Raw genomic sequence first — 15,911 nt, forward strand, 5'->3', positions numbered from 1 at the left:
TCAATCAAAAGGACTTGAATTGGCTCTTGCAGATCTATTCACCTTATTCCTGGCTGAATTTTGCAACATATCTACCTCCATAACTTCCCTAGTAGGCTGCAGATGTAAAAATCGTAAAAGAAGCAAGCGGCCAGGTCTATGATTGAAAACGAACAAGAGAAGCAACTAGAATAAGTTTTACTTAAAGGACCACTTCACCACTTTTCAACTCTTCAAACTATCTTCATATAATAGGTCCTCACTAATAATCATGATAAAATGGCACAATTATTTTTCTACTCGGTCTGTGTCTCATAGAAGAGCTGTGGGCAGTTCAGAAACCCTTCTACCGGTGACATCGTTAGGCAGATTTATTTTTAAATATTTTTTACAAAAATGTTTAGATTTTTATTATCATGAGAACGATGGCTTCCATTTTCACATTGCAACTTTTCAGGACTAGAAAGCCTGCAGTTTCTATTGTTTGGATTCCCCATTGATGTCACTGGTGGACGGGTTTCTGAACTACCCACAGCCCTCCTATGAACACACGGAGTAGGAAAAAAACTGCCATTTTATCATTATTAGTGAGGAGTCTGAGGACCTAGTATATGAAGATGGGTTGAAAAGTGGTCAGCTATTTGAAAATGGCACATCTACAAGCTGAAATGGCCTGGCTGTGGTGTGATGACTGAGGTCAGAGGCACTGCGACCTACCTGTATGTCAACAACACTAGACAAACAATGACTGGACTGTCCAACGTCAAGCAGACAGAACATCAGTCTCAGCAGGACAGAGACAGACATGAAGTGGACAGTGTTTCTCACCATCTGCTCGCTCATCTGGGCAGCACATGGCCTCATCAGGTAACTATGACGATGCTGTTTTTCAAGGTATTGAACGTTTTTTTTAAGGGGTAATTCACATTCAAAAACTTCTGTGGTCGTTTTACGGGCTACTTTGGCTTTTGTGTGCACCCCACAGTTTTGAAGTTAATCAATATTTCATATTATATCAATAAGTGAAATACCCCTTAAATAGCTCTATATATTGTGATATTATTGATTTATATAGAGCTGACTATTCCTGAATGTATTATTTATGGCCAACTAGTATAGTGTGAATTGTACCATTTCTAAGTAGAATTTGTAAGGATTCCTAATTGGTGGTTCCTTGTTTGCTCGTTCTCAAGATGTGAAAGACAATTATTTTTAATAAGCTTTTTGCAGTGTAATTTCGACCACACTGCCATTTGAACAAGACTATTCTTTTTGGACTGTAAATATAATGGCTGTGCATGCATGGGGGAACAAAGGCTGAATTATTTATACCTTGCCTATACATACATCTGGCTACACTGCCAATAAAAAGGACTATTGATATTTCTCTGTAGTCGGATGAAAGCTGTTTTATTGCGATGCATTAAGGCTACAGTCAACTTAATCAAGTTGTTTTCTTTCTGATCTGTTGGTGGAGGTGGAGGAAAAATGAATAAAAGCTCTGAATCTTTAGGTTAAACATACACGAATGCTAGGGGGTTGCAGGCAATTGACATTTCCCTGGGGCTTAACCCCCCGAATAACGCCCCTGACTTTAGAATCTTCTAAAGTTCTAATGCAGTGGTTCTCAAAGTGTGGTCCAGAGACCATCTGGGTTCCTGAGGCTGTTCCAAACAGGTCTTTAACTGAGAGTGTACAAATGGAACCAAATGATTCCATTTAATTGTACTCTCAGAGTGATGTGGGTCATTGAAATCAAAAGTTTTGTCTAGTAATATTCTCTTTCTTGCACCAGGATTCCTCTGAAGAAGGTGCGTTCGGTTCGCAGTCTGCTGCGTGCCAGCGGTGTGTTGAAGGAGTTTATGAGAGATCACCAGACGGATGTGTTCAGCCGTCGCTATGCTCAGTGTTTCCCTGCTGGAACACCATCCCTGCGTCTCCTGGACCACACCAGGGTGAAACTCCACAACTACATGGACGTAAGAGAACAGGGGTCCTCGACGGGGGGCCCTAGCAAAATTAGCTAATAATATATACCATTACATTTTAAAATGTCATTAAAAAGTTAAACCACATATTCGAAAATGGTCCCTCGCACAAAATAATCTTCAAGTGGCGGTCTGACATGAAAAATGTTTGAGAACCACTCGGATACCATAGGACAGTGGTTCCCAAACGTTTTCATGTCAAGGACCCCCAAATTGACACTAATTGTCCCATGGACCCCCCCATTTGAAAAGATATGCCAGCTACACCCCCATAAGAGAAGATCTTTACGGCTCTAGTAGAGATTCTCAATCCGTTTAATTTCCCACTTTGGGTGTGTGTGTGTGTGTGTGTGTGTCACTCAGGCTCAGTTCTATGGCCAGATCAGTCTTGGGACTCCAGGACAGAACTTCACAGTTATATTTGATACTGGATCCGCTGACCTGTGGGTTCCTTCATCCTACTGTGTGAGCCAGGCCTGTGGTAAGCAGTGACAGAAGAAGTACTCACATTTTGCACTTATTTATTTATTTGACAGGGACAAAGCTCATTAATCAACATGTCAGTTTTCACATCAATGTAAATGGGCCAGAGTTAGCCAAAGCTAAATTTCATCTGTAGTCCCTGGGCAGGCTCTTAAGAAATGAATGATAAAAAGAAAGACATAGTGTAGTGTGCCAGCACACAACACCATGCGTTGATGCCATGTGTGCATATGTGCCAGCACCCAACACTTAAGTACAAGTATCAGTACCCTATTGTCGCAATAGTCTGTTACAAGTATAAGTCTGGTATTCAAATTCTCCCTGAGTAAAAGTGCAAAAGTACTGGTGTCAAATACTTGAAGTATCAAAAGTAAAACTACTCATCATTGTGCAGCAGTTCCCATTTCACTCGTTTTTAAAATGTATAAAGATCCTTTGGAAATAGCAGATCTACAAGCTTACAACTTTTTGTTGTACTATTTTTTGCATTTCTGTGAATCTTTACTTGTATGTAAAGCACTTATATAAGTAAGCACAACGTATATAGGGCTGAAAAGGTTAATCTATGTTTTGTAGTAATTCTAATTATCAAAAATTAAGTAACTAAATTAACTAAGTTAATTAAGAAAACTAAAGTTTTCTAATAATTGTAGTGGAGTAAAATTTTTTACAATATTTGCCTCTGAGATGTAGTGGTGAAGTACAGTACTTGAGTACATGTACTTAGTTACTTTACACCACTGCGTGTGTGTGCAATTTTGTGTCAAAATGACCTGGCCTTAAACCAGTGTATTCACCATACAGATTAAAAGTTCATGGTCTCTCAGTGTGTGTGTATGCATATGCACTCTCTAGGCCCTATCAGTTACTGATAGATAATCTAGTATTATCAACAGATGCCAGTTCAGTACAAAACCTGATAATTAATGTCATTTTATCCTCCATAATGGACTCGGCTAACAAATCAGAATGTCGGGGTGCCCGGCTGCCCGCTGGCCTAGTGGTCCAGGCGCATGCCACATATAGGCTCTGGCCTGACAGCGCGTCGCATGTTCGAGTCCCGTTCATGACGACCTTCGCTGCGTGTCTCTCCCCTTCTCTCTCTCCCTCTTTCCTGTCCGTTTTCACTGTAACTATCAATTAAGGCACAAAAGAAAAATGGTAAAAGAAAAAAAATCAGAATGTGTTCAACCCTGGGCTCACCCAGTCTAATTAACCACCTTATCCCTAATTTCTACTTTGTTGTATGATGATATTGTTATACACTGTGCGTGTGTGTGCGTGTGCGCGTGTGTGTGCATGTTCCAGCCAACCACCAGCAATTTAAGGCATTTGACTCTCATTCTTTTGCTCATGATGGAAGAACGTTTGGAATTAACTATGGTTCAGGACACCTGCTGGGCGTCATGGGCAGAGAGACTCTGAAGGTAACGTGTATGCCTGAGTCATACTTAGATTTGTGCGGTGTTGTGCACATCGCAGTGCCATGCGTTGTGAGCTCGTAGATCTACTATGTTCCGTACATGATGATGCCACACAAAACTATGTATAACTCCGGCGTAAAGGTAGTGTAAGACAATTGATATCATATGTGGTTAACCCATTCAGGCCTGACGTCGAAATTAAAAAAAAAAAGTTTTCTAAATCATGACAATTTTCGGAAAGATTTGAGGCACATTTTAACGATTTTTCAAAAATAGCAGACCTACAAGTTCATAGCGCGCCACTCGGTGGCGCGCTATGAGCTTGTAGATCTGCTATTTTTCAATAGCTAAATTATAACATAATGTTTAAAACACCAAAAGGGGTTCCCGCCCAAAATGGGTTAATGGTTAATGTGGTTAAACGCTAACGTGACATGGATGCGTTCCAGGTCTCAATGGATTAAAGCAAAAAGGTTTTTGTTAAATCGCCTGAGGTCGATTCTGCAAATGCCTTCTAAATACTAATTTTCATGCAATCAGCAGACTTATAAAATAATGGTTACATTGCTCTCCTCTCCAGGTAGGAGATCTGACGGTGAAAGAACAGGAGTTTGGAGAGTCTGTATATGAACCAGGCCAGGCGTTTGTCCTGGCTCAGTTTGACGGAGTTCTGGGTCTTGCCTACCCCTCTCTGGCCGAGATCGTTGGGAAGCCTGTGTTTGATAGCATGATGACTCAGAAACTCGTAGAAAAACCTGTATTCTCATTCTACCTCAGCAGGTATTGTAGTAATGGCCGACATTACTTGACATTTTTTGTCAACATTGGTATAGGCAATTATATACAGTACAGACAAATTGTAACCAATTGTAACGGCATGCCGTTACAGGCGAACATTTTCAAAAAGGTTGTTGATCTGCTATTTTTTTAATTTCTTCTATTTCTGAAAAGCGTTAATGAAATTGAGCACATTTTGACAAAGTATGGGTCGGAACATGGGTGTGCTAGGACTCACCCAAAAGGTTTGCACCATAATAAGGCTGTACTACTGCATTCCACTATTCTCTGTTCTAACTCTACTGTACTGTACTAAACGCTACAGTACTCTACTTTATTCTATTCTTATTCTATTCTCCTAATACATAGGTAAACTGACTAGCATGTCTTCTACTTAATCATCTTAAATAGTGAATAATAAATTAATAAGTAATTTGAATATTTAAATATCACTGAACTAACTTTTTTTTCATCACTGAAACAACACTGAAATATACCCTTCATTTCACTTGTGGGGAAATGTCTAAAAGAAGGCAGACCATGGACCCAGAGGGAGAGCTTATAATTGGAGGAACTGACGAGGCGCTGTTCAGTGGACCAATCAACTGGATCCCTGTCTCTCATAAGGGATACTGGCAAATTAAGATGGAAAGGTGACACACACACACACACACACCCCACAACAGGCAGGCCTACATAACATTACGGCAGTATAGTATTATATTTTGGATTGAAAACTATTTGGGGTGTGTGTGTGTGTGTGTGTGTGTGTGTGTGTGTGTGTGTGTGTGTGTGTGTGTGTGTGTGTGTGTGTGTGTGTGTGTGTGTGTGTGTGTGTGTGTGTGTGTGTGTGTGTGTGTGTGTGTGTGTGTGTGTGTGTGTGTGTGTGTGTGTGTGTGTGTGTGTGTGTGTGTGTGTGTGTGTGTGTGTGTGTGTGTGTGTGTGTGTGTGTGTGTGTGTGTGTGCGTGCGCCCGCCCGCCCGCCCGCCCCCCCCTGCCTGCCTGCCTGCCTGTGTTTCTGTGTCAGCATCGCTGTCCAGGGTATTGCTTCGTTCTGTCCTCGTGGTTGCCAGGCGATCATCGACACAGGAACCTCCCTCATTGCTGGGCCGACCAATGACATTCTCAAACTGCAGGAGCTGATTGGAGCCGTGCCCACTAGCATCGGAGAGGTTCAAAACTAAATATAATACCCTTATTATTGTTTACAAAAAATAATCACAATATATCTAAAACTAATCGTGTGTGTGTGTGTGTGCGTGTGCGTGTGCACCTGTGCGTGTCAGTATCTGATAGACTGTGCCAGGTTAACCAGCCTTCCACATGTGACATTTATTCTGGGAGGGGTCGAATACACACTGCAATCACAGAACTACGTACGGAAGGTATGATTGATCTGTCTGTCTGTCTGTAGTCTGTCTGTCTGTCCTATGATCATCTGCATATCTGTCTCCCAATTCCTAATTAAAATCTTTCTCTCCGTTCGTCTCTCTCTGCTTGCTGTCTGTACAGGAAGTTCTGGGCGGCAGGGAGTTGTGTTTCAGCGGCTTCGTGGCAATGGACCTAATGTCTCAGCAGGGACCGCTGTGGATTCTGGGAGATGTGTTTCTGACGGAGTACTACAGCATCTTCGACAGAGGACAGGACCGCGTTGGGCTGGCACGCGCCAGACACCAGGCGGACTATAGTAACCAATTAGCTATCAATCATACAATCTATCCATAACTGATAGACCCACTGGAATTAAAGTTTTGCACAGCAGCATCTCTTACCATGTCTCTGATTTCAGTCATTCATCACCCTGCTTTGTCGCAACAGTGACACATCTTACGTTTGTGTGCCCTTGTATTCTTTCAAAATAGCGACGTGGGGCGCCCATCCGATTTCCCAATTTTTTCTTTATTTTATTTTTTTCATTTTTTGTACAGACGTCTTGGGCACACCATGGGATAATTCCCAGGACGTCTGGAGACGTCTTGGGCACAAATTGGGTTAAATCGTCTCAACTCTGTCGTGAGAACAGTTATGACTTTGACTATTATATGTCGTCACAGTAATTATTTAGTCATACGTTCTGGTTAATACTTTTCATTGGTTCAATATTTACCTATTTACCAGTAAGACACCCTGAGGGTGAGAAGCGACCTCGCCCTAAAGGGCGGCGTCGCGTGCACGTATCCATGTATGGCTATCCAGGGTTTGTTGAGGTCAGTGTCGTGATCTTCATATATGGAGCGTGTCACGAGGCGTGACGGATTGACGACCATATATGGAGTCGTGACGGACTGACAGGTTTTGAAGGTTTTCACAATAACCACTTTCACTTTAAAAAATTCAAAAGTTGTAAAAAATAGCATATCTACAAGCTCACAACGTAGATCGGCTATTTCTGCTACTTTTGTGTAACACTGTATGACCAAGTAGGGCATTCATTTACAAGAAAAAAAAGTTATAAAGGTAGCAATGATGTGCAGAACTTGCCAGAGCACTGTTTTAACATTCTTCCGTTTTTCATTTTTGAGGATTAGAAAAAAAGAAAATCACTCAGAGACCATGGACTATTGATGGATAATTTTGAATTATTGTAGATCTGTTATTTTGTGGGATTTGGTTACATGTTCCCAATAACTTTGTATCTTCATGCCCTGTGTGCCACTGAGTTTACATCTCACTCTTCCCCAGCTGGCGGGTAGATAAAGAATTGTTTTGTTTCCCGATTGTCTGCCTCTCTGGTGAACAACATGTTATTCGGCCTTGGTACAGTCCCGTAGCAGACAAATTGTCTCCTAACGTTTACTAGTAGTCAGTAACCAGTTATAAACTACATCTACACTTAAAAGAACTACGATTCCCTTTGGTCACACTTCCTGGATTCCCGGAAGTGTGATTTGCCACGTCTCCCAAGTAGGCCTCCCGGCAATAGGTGTCGCCATAAGTCACTTTTTGTCTACCCTCTGAACTCAAATTGAATACTTCCTATGTCAGAGTTTGTTTTGTTATCATAACAGTATAAAGTATGGTCACTGATGATGTGTCAGAGAGATCTTTTTAACGCTGTACGGACCTGCCATTTCTCTCCCGATGTAATTGGTAAATATCAAATGGAAAATCCTTATAGCTCTGGTGTGTGGACTGGTTCTTCTTCTGTGTCGGTGTCAAGGTATTCTGGTATACTTTTACTCTTCCTATTCTCTCATTTTAGTATTGTAGTTTTCCTCTAAAGTATTTATCCTTAAAAGGTATTAATATAGAATTACAGTTTAACATTAAAGATAAAGTTAATATTCACTTGGTTTAATAAGGTTTTACAGTCCTTCTGACTTGAGTACTTTTACTCGATTACATTCTTCCAATTCTCCTCAGTCTCCAGATTTATTAGCTTATAATTCAAAGGTTATCTTAATAGTTTATGGCTCTACACGCCGAAAGGGTCTCAGTATGTCCACTTTAACCACTTAGTTCTTAAAGCAGCAATGTTGCTGCGTCATAATTCGGACACTATGGTATTGGCTATTAATTGTCATAATTAGTCAATAGATTATAATATTATAAATATTAAATACACAACAACTATAGCCCATGGTCTCGGAGTGATTTTCGTCTTTTTTTTCAAATCCTCGTTATTTCTAAAACTAAAAAACATTTCAAAGATTCCTTTTCAGGCAAACATGTCCACCGTAAGATGAACCTAAATGGGTTTGAATGGGGTTTCTAGGTGTAAGTATGATTTGAAAAAAAAGATCATCTCGATGTTCTGGGCATCTTTGTAATGTTAGTGTTAGTAAAAAGCAGGTAAAAGAGTAACATTTGAGACAGACTAACATCAGTCACTCTACCGTTCACTGTAGTAGAAGAGGTGCGCCTGGTGCGGGTTTAAACCCCGCAGCTATGTCGAGTCCGCCTACAGGAAATACGTAAGCTGCTACCATGAGACCGTTTCTGAATTCGTCTATATAGAGCGTCGCAATCCCGCCCTCTACCAGGGCCCAGGAAATTATTCCCCGTTCATTTTCCTCATAGACATTTCAAAAAGTATTTATTTAAAGACATTTTAAGCCTGTTGACCTCTCTGACCTCTTTCAGGGTCCCCAGAGTGTCGACGGCGGGAGGGGAAGGGGGTGGGGCGCTGTTAAAAAATGCCTGATTGAAAGTGGCTAATGAATGTATGGTAACAGACAAGACAATGTCTAATACATGTGTCACTTGTCACATGTAGATGAACCGGTGTGGATGAAGATGCACTCAGCGCCAAGCTAATGTCAGATGAATGTACAAAGAAGTCAGAAGTGGAGAAAATATGCATAAAATAACAGAATGTGAAGTTAAATGAAAGCCTAAGGGGGGGACATTCTGCATGACTACTGTTGGTACTTTAAGTACATGTTTATTATACCAATACCTTTACTTGTAACAGAGTATTTCTACATTGCAGTATTGATAGTTTTACAAGTAAAACAATGCTCTTTCCACCACTGGTGGTGTGCAGGAACTTGCACCTGTAATGATTGAAAGGGTTCAGTAGCACAGCTTGTGATTTGAATGGACCACCTGCATACCTGTAGTCAGTTATGAAGGGACTGAAGCTGCCGATGGCATCACTGCTGTGGCGTTTGAATGTGGGACGAGGCGGAACCAACTCTGGAGGCTCCTGAACACTCAACAGCCGACGGACACGCCCCATAAAAACTGCTATAAAACAGAAGATAACGGTCAGAGGATTTCCTTTTTATGCCGTTCACACTGTGAGCTTGTAGATCTGTTATTTTCTCTATTGTGTAACAAAGTATACAGGCAGCCGCATAGGTCTTACGTGATTAATAATACATTACCGATGTCTGTCGCCGAGTCAGAAGCGACTCCTGTCGTTGTGGGCGACTTTCTGCAATGTCATCTTCCTCAAACTGAAGGATGTCAGACAGACTGGAGGACAGAGACACAATGGTTCTCAACCATTTTCATTTCAAGGACCCCCAGTTTAATATGCATTAGGCCATGGCCATTATTTTGTTTAATTATCATTAGAATGTTTTTATCTCTGGACGGGACCCGTGTGTGTGTGTGTGTGTGTGTGTGTGTGTGTGTGTGTGTGACCTTGAGCCAGCCAGCATAGAAGACTAATTGCAGCAGGGTGAAAATAGGAATGTAGAGGTCATGTCCATGGTACCCCTGGCCCTGGGCGGGGTCAAGGAACTGGTGACCAATCAAACACGCAAAGAAGAAAGTGTAGACAGCTAAGGTTACAACCTGAAGAGAAAGACATACACACGCACGCACAATCGCACATATATAGTATACACACAGAAAGGGAGACGTAGTGAGAGAAAGAAAGAAACGGAGAGAGAGATTTAAACACAAAATATATGAGGTTGTTGCCTTGGTGCTTTGTTACTAAGGAGGGTTTCCAGCCAAGGCAGACCGGATGCGAGGTGATTAAGACAGATCAAGTTACGTGTGTGTGTGCGTGTGCATGTCTGTGTGTGCGCGGCTGCGCGCGTGTGATTCCAGTTTTATTAAACCATGTGACTCCAGTCAACCCACAGATAAATAATACAAAACATTCTGATGGACGGACAGATGGATGGATGGATGGATACATGATGGACGCATGCATCAGGCCGAGATGCATGGATGTACACAGTGTACAGACAGAGAGAGAGACGTACCTGCGTGTAGACCAGAGGTATGCCCACCCAGTCATATCCAAACAGAGTGGAACACCATGTTCTGAACTTATTCATTTCCTATAGACACGAACGTGCAGAATAAAGTACTGAATGAGAAATAGTATAGTTTACCATAGCATAGTAAGCTATAGCTATAGTAAGCTACAATATAAACTATAGTATAGCATATACAATAACCTTAACAATAGAGAAAATACATCATATATATACTGCAACCAGATATAATCATTAATGAAAGTTTATGCATGCACTATGTGTACTATGTAAACTCTCAATTTCCATTTTACAGCCATTCAGTTGCACCCCCCCCCCCCCCCCCCCCCCTACACTACAGTATAATATGTTACAGTGAGTTCTATAGGCTACAGTATAGTATGTTACAGTGAGTATTGTCTGTAGGTCCACACTGTCTCGTATTCGTCCTTCTCTCCACGCTTTCGAGGACAGGTTGGTGAACCACACCACTGGAATCCAGTACTTCAGATGAGGAGAACAGATATTATCAAACACTTTCCTCTCCTCTGGAGTCATAAAACCTACAGACAAACAGAGAGTTTTGGGAGTGTGAATCTGGAGACTTGTAATAAAACCTACAGGTTGTTTTTCATACACGCACTACTATTCGTTTTTATAGTCTTTTTTTATATAGTAACTGTGTATGTATGTATTGTGATTTTTGGTTGTCTTTTACCACTGCACAAAAGAAGTTTAGAAGTTGAACTACAGAACCAGTTGACTAACTAGTAGAATAGGAAGACAGCAGTAATCTGATGATTTAGAGCACTCAATTATAAAATATATTACTATAATATCATTTCTGAGGAATGAAGGCCATCTTAACTGACTGATAATGAGCAAATCCCATGGGTTAAGAAGGACAAGGCAGGAAGTATTAGTGACAGAGGAGAAGAGTGTCTGCTGTTCTGAATTTTATTTGACTTGGGATTTCAGGACAGACAAACAGACAGACAGACAGACAGACAGACAGACAGACAGACAAATCGTTTACAGACGGCAGTACTGACCGAACGCAGGATGAGCAGAGATGTCAGGTTAACGTAGCGCATCAACGTGCGGCGTAACAGGCGGCCATATTCATCAGAGCCCTGCACACAACTGGGGGGCGGGTGTAAGGCATAATACAGTGTAAGGCATAATGCAGAAAAACTATGTCTATGAAATATGTAAATATTGAATCAAGCAACTTAAGAACTGTCTGACACTGTCTGTGCAAAAAAGCCAGAGTCGATGTTCAAAGTTAAATACCCCTTTAACGTCTCGAACAAAAACTATTTTGTATTTTCTTGTTATCACTGTAAATAAGTGTGTATACGTATGTGATAAACAAATGATGACCTCACATCTAACCTTATAAACGGCGATATCAACCCTCTCAATGATCGCCTTCCATCTGTTGGATAAGCTCAACCAATGACAAAGGTCCCGGTCAGTGTTGTTTTTGGCAGCAAATTTTGATTCTAGTTTTAGTCATAGTCTCTTCAATAGTTTTCATTTAGTTTCAGTCACATTTTAGTCACCTGGAATGTTTTAGTGTTAGTCTAGTTTTAGTCGACTAAATGTCATAAGATTTTAGTCGACTAAATCTACAGTTGATTTAGTCGAACAAAATGTATTTTGGCGGGCCTTGATGCAGTCGTAATGACTGTTTTTTTCACTTGCTGAAAATAGCAGATCTACAAGCCCACAACGCGTCGCAGAGTTTGTAGATCTGCTATTTTCAGCATGCAACCAAGTGTAAAATGACTTGTACTGGATCTCTTGTCCACTAGTCCCTTACTAACATTTTAGTCTAGTTTTTATTTGTTGACGAAATTGTCTTTAGTCTTTGTTTTAGTCATCATAGCTTAGTTTTCATTTAGTTTCCATTTAGTTTTCATCAGTGAAAAAAGGTAGTCGACGAACATTTTTCGTCTTGGTTTTAGTCGACGAAAACAACACTGGTTCCGGTGATAATATACTGTATTCCTGTATTATGTGTTTGTATGTAAATGAAACAGATGGTACCTGGAGATTAGGAACATAAATCTGTCCGGCCAGGGCAGATTGACAAACTGGTTCCACCACCGATTCACGACCAGAGTGACATAGAAACCTCCAATATATTAAAGAAAGGGAGATAAGATGGAAGAAGTTTGATACCTGGACTGCTAGGGTACTGAAATCAGACCGAGCTAAAATCACATTTTGTAGCCTATTTTTGAGGGCCTATGTCCAGCTTTGAGGGTTTGTGCAGTTGTGCACACAAACATTGTGTAAACACAAACATTGAAGACGAAGGTGAGGACGCAAATTGTGATTGGCTGGAATGAGATGATGTATGATGACTTATGATGATAAGAGCGCCCCTCACTTCACACGGGTGTGATTTTTATTTTCCCAAATACGGTATGTCCAAGTTCAACTTACATTTACAAAGTGATTACCGGGCGGTAACTGGTTATCTTGTAAACTAGGAGCCCTATAGTACCCATTTATGGGGGAAAAAAGCATTACTTTCATTGTATTGTGTAATATGAGCTAAAGCTTTTCTCCAAATGAGTTTCAGCTGGATTGAAGCTAGACGGAGCTAACATCATTGATTGTCTGACACTCCAATCTAATCTACACAAAGATGAACATTAAAACACACGCACGCACGCACGCGCACACACACGTACACGTACACGTACACACGCACACTTACATTAGTAATGACAGCATCAAGACTAACAGCTTGCTAATGACCACATCACAAAACACTAATGTCTGTCTGTCTGTCTGTCTGTCTGTCTGTCTGTCTGTCTGTCTGTCTGTTAATCAGTCATTAAAAAAACAGTGAATAAACAGTTCCTAAACAATAAACCAGTCAGTCAGACCTACCCAGTACGAAGGTAACTGGAATCTGTTCAGCATATCTGTCACAGTACAGAGACAACTTCTCAAAGAATCTTTTCTGTTCTTCTGATAACACCAGCCTATGACACATCAATCAATCAAATAAAGAGGACGAGAAGTGACCTGGTGTAGTTCAATAAGGTATGTCATGACCACAAGATAAAAGTCACGACAACCACATCCCGATCTCGTGGCCACATGCGACAGTTACACATTCAAGAACAAATACACATGTGAGAACTGTACTGATTTAGAAGGCCTCAGGTCTTAAAGGGTTGAGCATTGAGAATGGTGTGCGTGCGTGCGTGCGTGCGTGTGTGCGTGCGTGCGCGTACCTGTAGACTACACTGAGCACAGTGTAGAGCAGAGTAAACACTATGAACTCCCTGTAGAGCAGTCTGTAGATGCTTCCTTTCCAACGCAGCAACAGACGATGGAACCCAAAGAACGTCGCATTGGCAACTTGACTGGAGTACGTTAGATTATCACTGACAGACAGACAGACAGACAGACAGACACATTATGTGCGCATAGCCACATACAATACAATAAACACACACACACACACACACACACACACACACACACACACACACACACACACACACACACACACACACACACACACACACACACGTAATGAGAGTGATAACATGATGTTCTACTTACAGATATGACCTGGTCTTCATGTGTCCTGGTGTCTTATTTAGCTTGGAACTGTTGGAGAAATACCTAAGCACTGTCATCTCTCTGTGTCTGTATGTCTGTTTCTCTCCCTCTCTCTCTCTCTCTCTCTCTCTCTCCTTGAGTCACCCACCTCTCCCCCTGTCTCAACCTCTTTTTTTTCTACTCTTCCTTCCGTCCTACCCTCTCTACCTCTTGCTCTCTCTGTGTCTCTCTTGTTCTCCCCCCCAGGCCCCCACCCCAGTTTTCCACTGTCTCAATCTGTCTTTATTGTCACTGTCTCACTGCCATACTGTGCTTGTGTGGATTAGAGTGTGTGCGTGTGTGTGTGTGTGTGTGTGTGTGCAGCACAGTGACATTTATGTTCATTTATAAATAGTAGTGTATGTTGTTTGTAACTGGCCAGTGAGTCTCAGATCAACAACTTAAATCCATTATGTGTATGTGCTAATGTTGACAGAGTGCTGCTGTATTATTATTGTGCACACACACACACACACACACACACACACACACACACACACACACACACACACACACACACACACACACACACACACACACACACACACACACGCCTCCTTAGAACCAAGGTAAATAATTACATTTCAATCAAAATAAATGTACTGCATGTATTTATTTATTTAAGTCTAACTGCATGGACATCAGAACAACTTACAGTGGATTTCTAGGCAGCACTAGAGCCAAGTAGCCCAAAATGGAGCACTATTGTAGGGTAGAGGTGGAAGGGTTGGGTGGGTGTGGTATGGAGGTCAGTGGGTAGTAGTAGTACCTATAGAGCGTGGGCCGCGTGACTAGCACTGGTCGTAGCATCTGTGAGTGAACCCCACTTCAATATTCGGACAGACAATGACACCTAGCTGCCAAGCCTTTGTACTGCATGTTGACTACTGTATTTGCTGTATTGTAAGCTACTCTGACTGACCCCTTTTTTAGTTTAAAATGTAATTGCCATAACCCACAGCCATGTCAGATCAACATATGGAATGTCAGAACAGGTCAACCCAATATATGGAGATCTAAGGGTGGCAGCAGGGGTAGTGTATTGAGTGTACAGGGTTTGATGAGGGCCCAGGTAGGGCCGGGTCTTAATTTTTGGGCCTGTTGAGAACACTACTATTAACTTTGGGGCGGGCCCGTCTAGAGTTTGAATGGACAGGTATCAGTCAAAAGGGAGACATCGAAGAGGAACGACGGGTGGGGAAGGATCAACATATGGAATGTCAGAACAGGTCAGCTCCATATATGTATATGGAGATCTAAGGGCTTGAGGTTTGAGGTCAGATGTAGAGTTGCTGGCCGGCTCTGATCTATTAGATGATCCAGTCTTCTCCATGTATGGCTAGGTTATTTGTTTAAATGTTTGTATATTGTTCTCGTGTTTCATTTGCACTTCTCAACACTGCTTTATACCAACTGTGTAACATTATTTTGTTTTAAGTGTATCAATAGGCTGGCCTCAGTGGTCATGTGTTAGCCTTGGATCAAGACTATCACATATGTTTTTAATGGAGTCTGCCTTTTGCTTTTAGTCTACTTGCCAGCCCGCCCTTAAGGTTCTATGTTAGAAATGTTGAGTCCTGGTCCCCAGCATTTAAAAACGGCTATGCATATGTTGGGCAATTTTCATAATTAGCATAATACGGTTTAATTAGCAATATTGGAGTGGTTTTTGGAGGTTTTTGAAGTACAAATAATACAAAGTACAAAGTCAAAGTGACAGACCAAAGGTTTCCCCAGATCGAGCACAGATGTGTGTCTCTTCTTATACCCTCTCGTAGATGTCTACAAGTGGAAATTGAGGGGAAATTGAATAGACACAGTTTGTTGCAGAAGTTCAAACAATGAGTCAGAAGGTCATTGATAGTTGACACATAGTGAGGGATCTACTAGTTCCTTATCTGGCTTCCTGTCTTGTGAATCACCATCTCTGGGGAGCTATAGACATCCACAGTGTCAACATGTTGGTACTTTCA

The 15,911-nt window shown here is 41.5% G+C and overlaps 2 protein-coding genes across 2 annotated transcripts; one reads left to right on the forward strand and one right to left on the reverse strand.

The window, feature by feature from the left end:
- Positions 1–779: 779 nt before the first annotated feature.
- Positions 780–6,376, forward strand: nots (nothepsin; the record flags this gene model as incomplete). The annotated part of the gene is made up of 9 exons (XM_079494370.1): positions 780–846; positions 1,775–1,958; positions 2,331–2,448; positions 3,759–3,877; positions 4,455–4,654; positions 5,182–5,304; positions 5,679–5,823; positions 5,938–6,036; positions 6,164–6,376. Exons 1-9 carry the CDS (start codon positions 785–787, stop codon positions 6,374–6,376), a joined length of 1,263 nt encoding a protein of 420 aa, XP_079350496.1. The 5' UTR covers positions 780–784.
- A 60-nt stretch (positions 6,377–6,436) lies between these two features.
- LOC306916722 (bestrophin-3-like) lies at positions 6,437–13,976 on the reverse strand (the record flags this gene model as incomplete). Its single annotated transcript, XM_079494739.1, is given in 12 exon segments — positions 6,437–6,452; positions 9,208–9,329; positions 9,332–9,337; positions 9,481–9,552; positions 9,743–9,895; positions 10,315–10,392; positions 10,717–10,871; positions 11,306–11,451; positions 12,361–12,448; positions 13,216–13,310; positions 13,566–13,718; positions 13,900–13,976. Coding segments are annotated over 12 exon segments (1,161 nt in total).
- Positions 13,977–15,911: the final 1,935 nt, after the last annotated feature.

Source organism: Electrona antarctica, assembly GCF_951216825.1.
Source record: "Electrona antarctica genome assembly, chromosome: 23".
Classification (NCBI taxonomy): domain Eukaryota; kingdom Metazoa; phylum Chordata; class Actinopteri; order Myctophiformes; family Myctophidae; genus Electrona; species Electrona antarctica.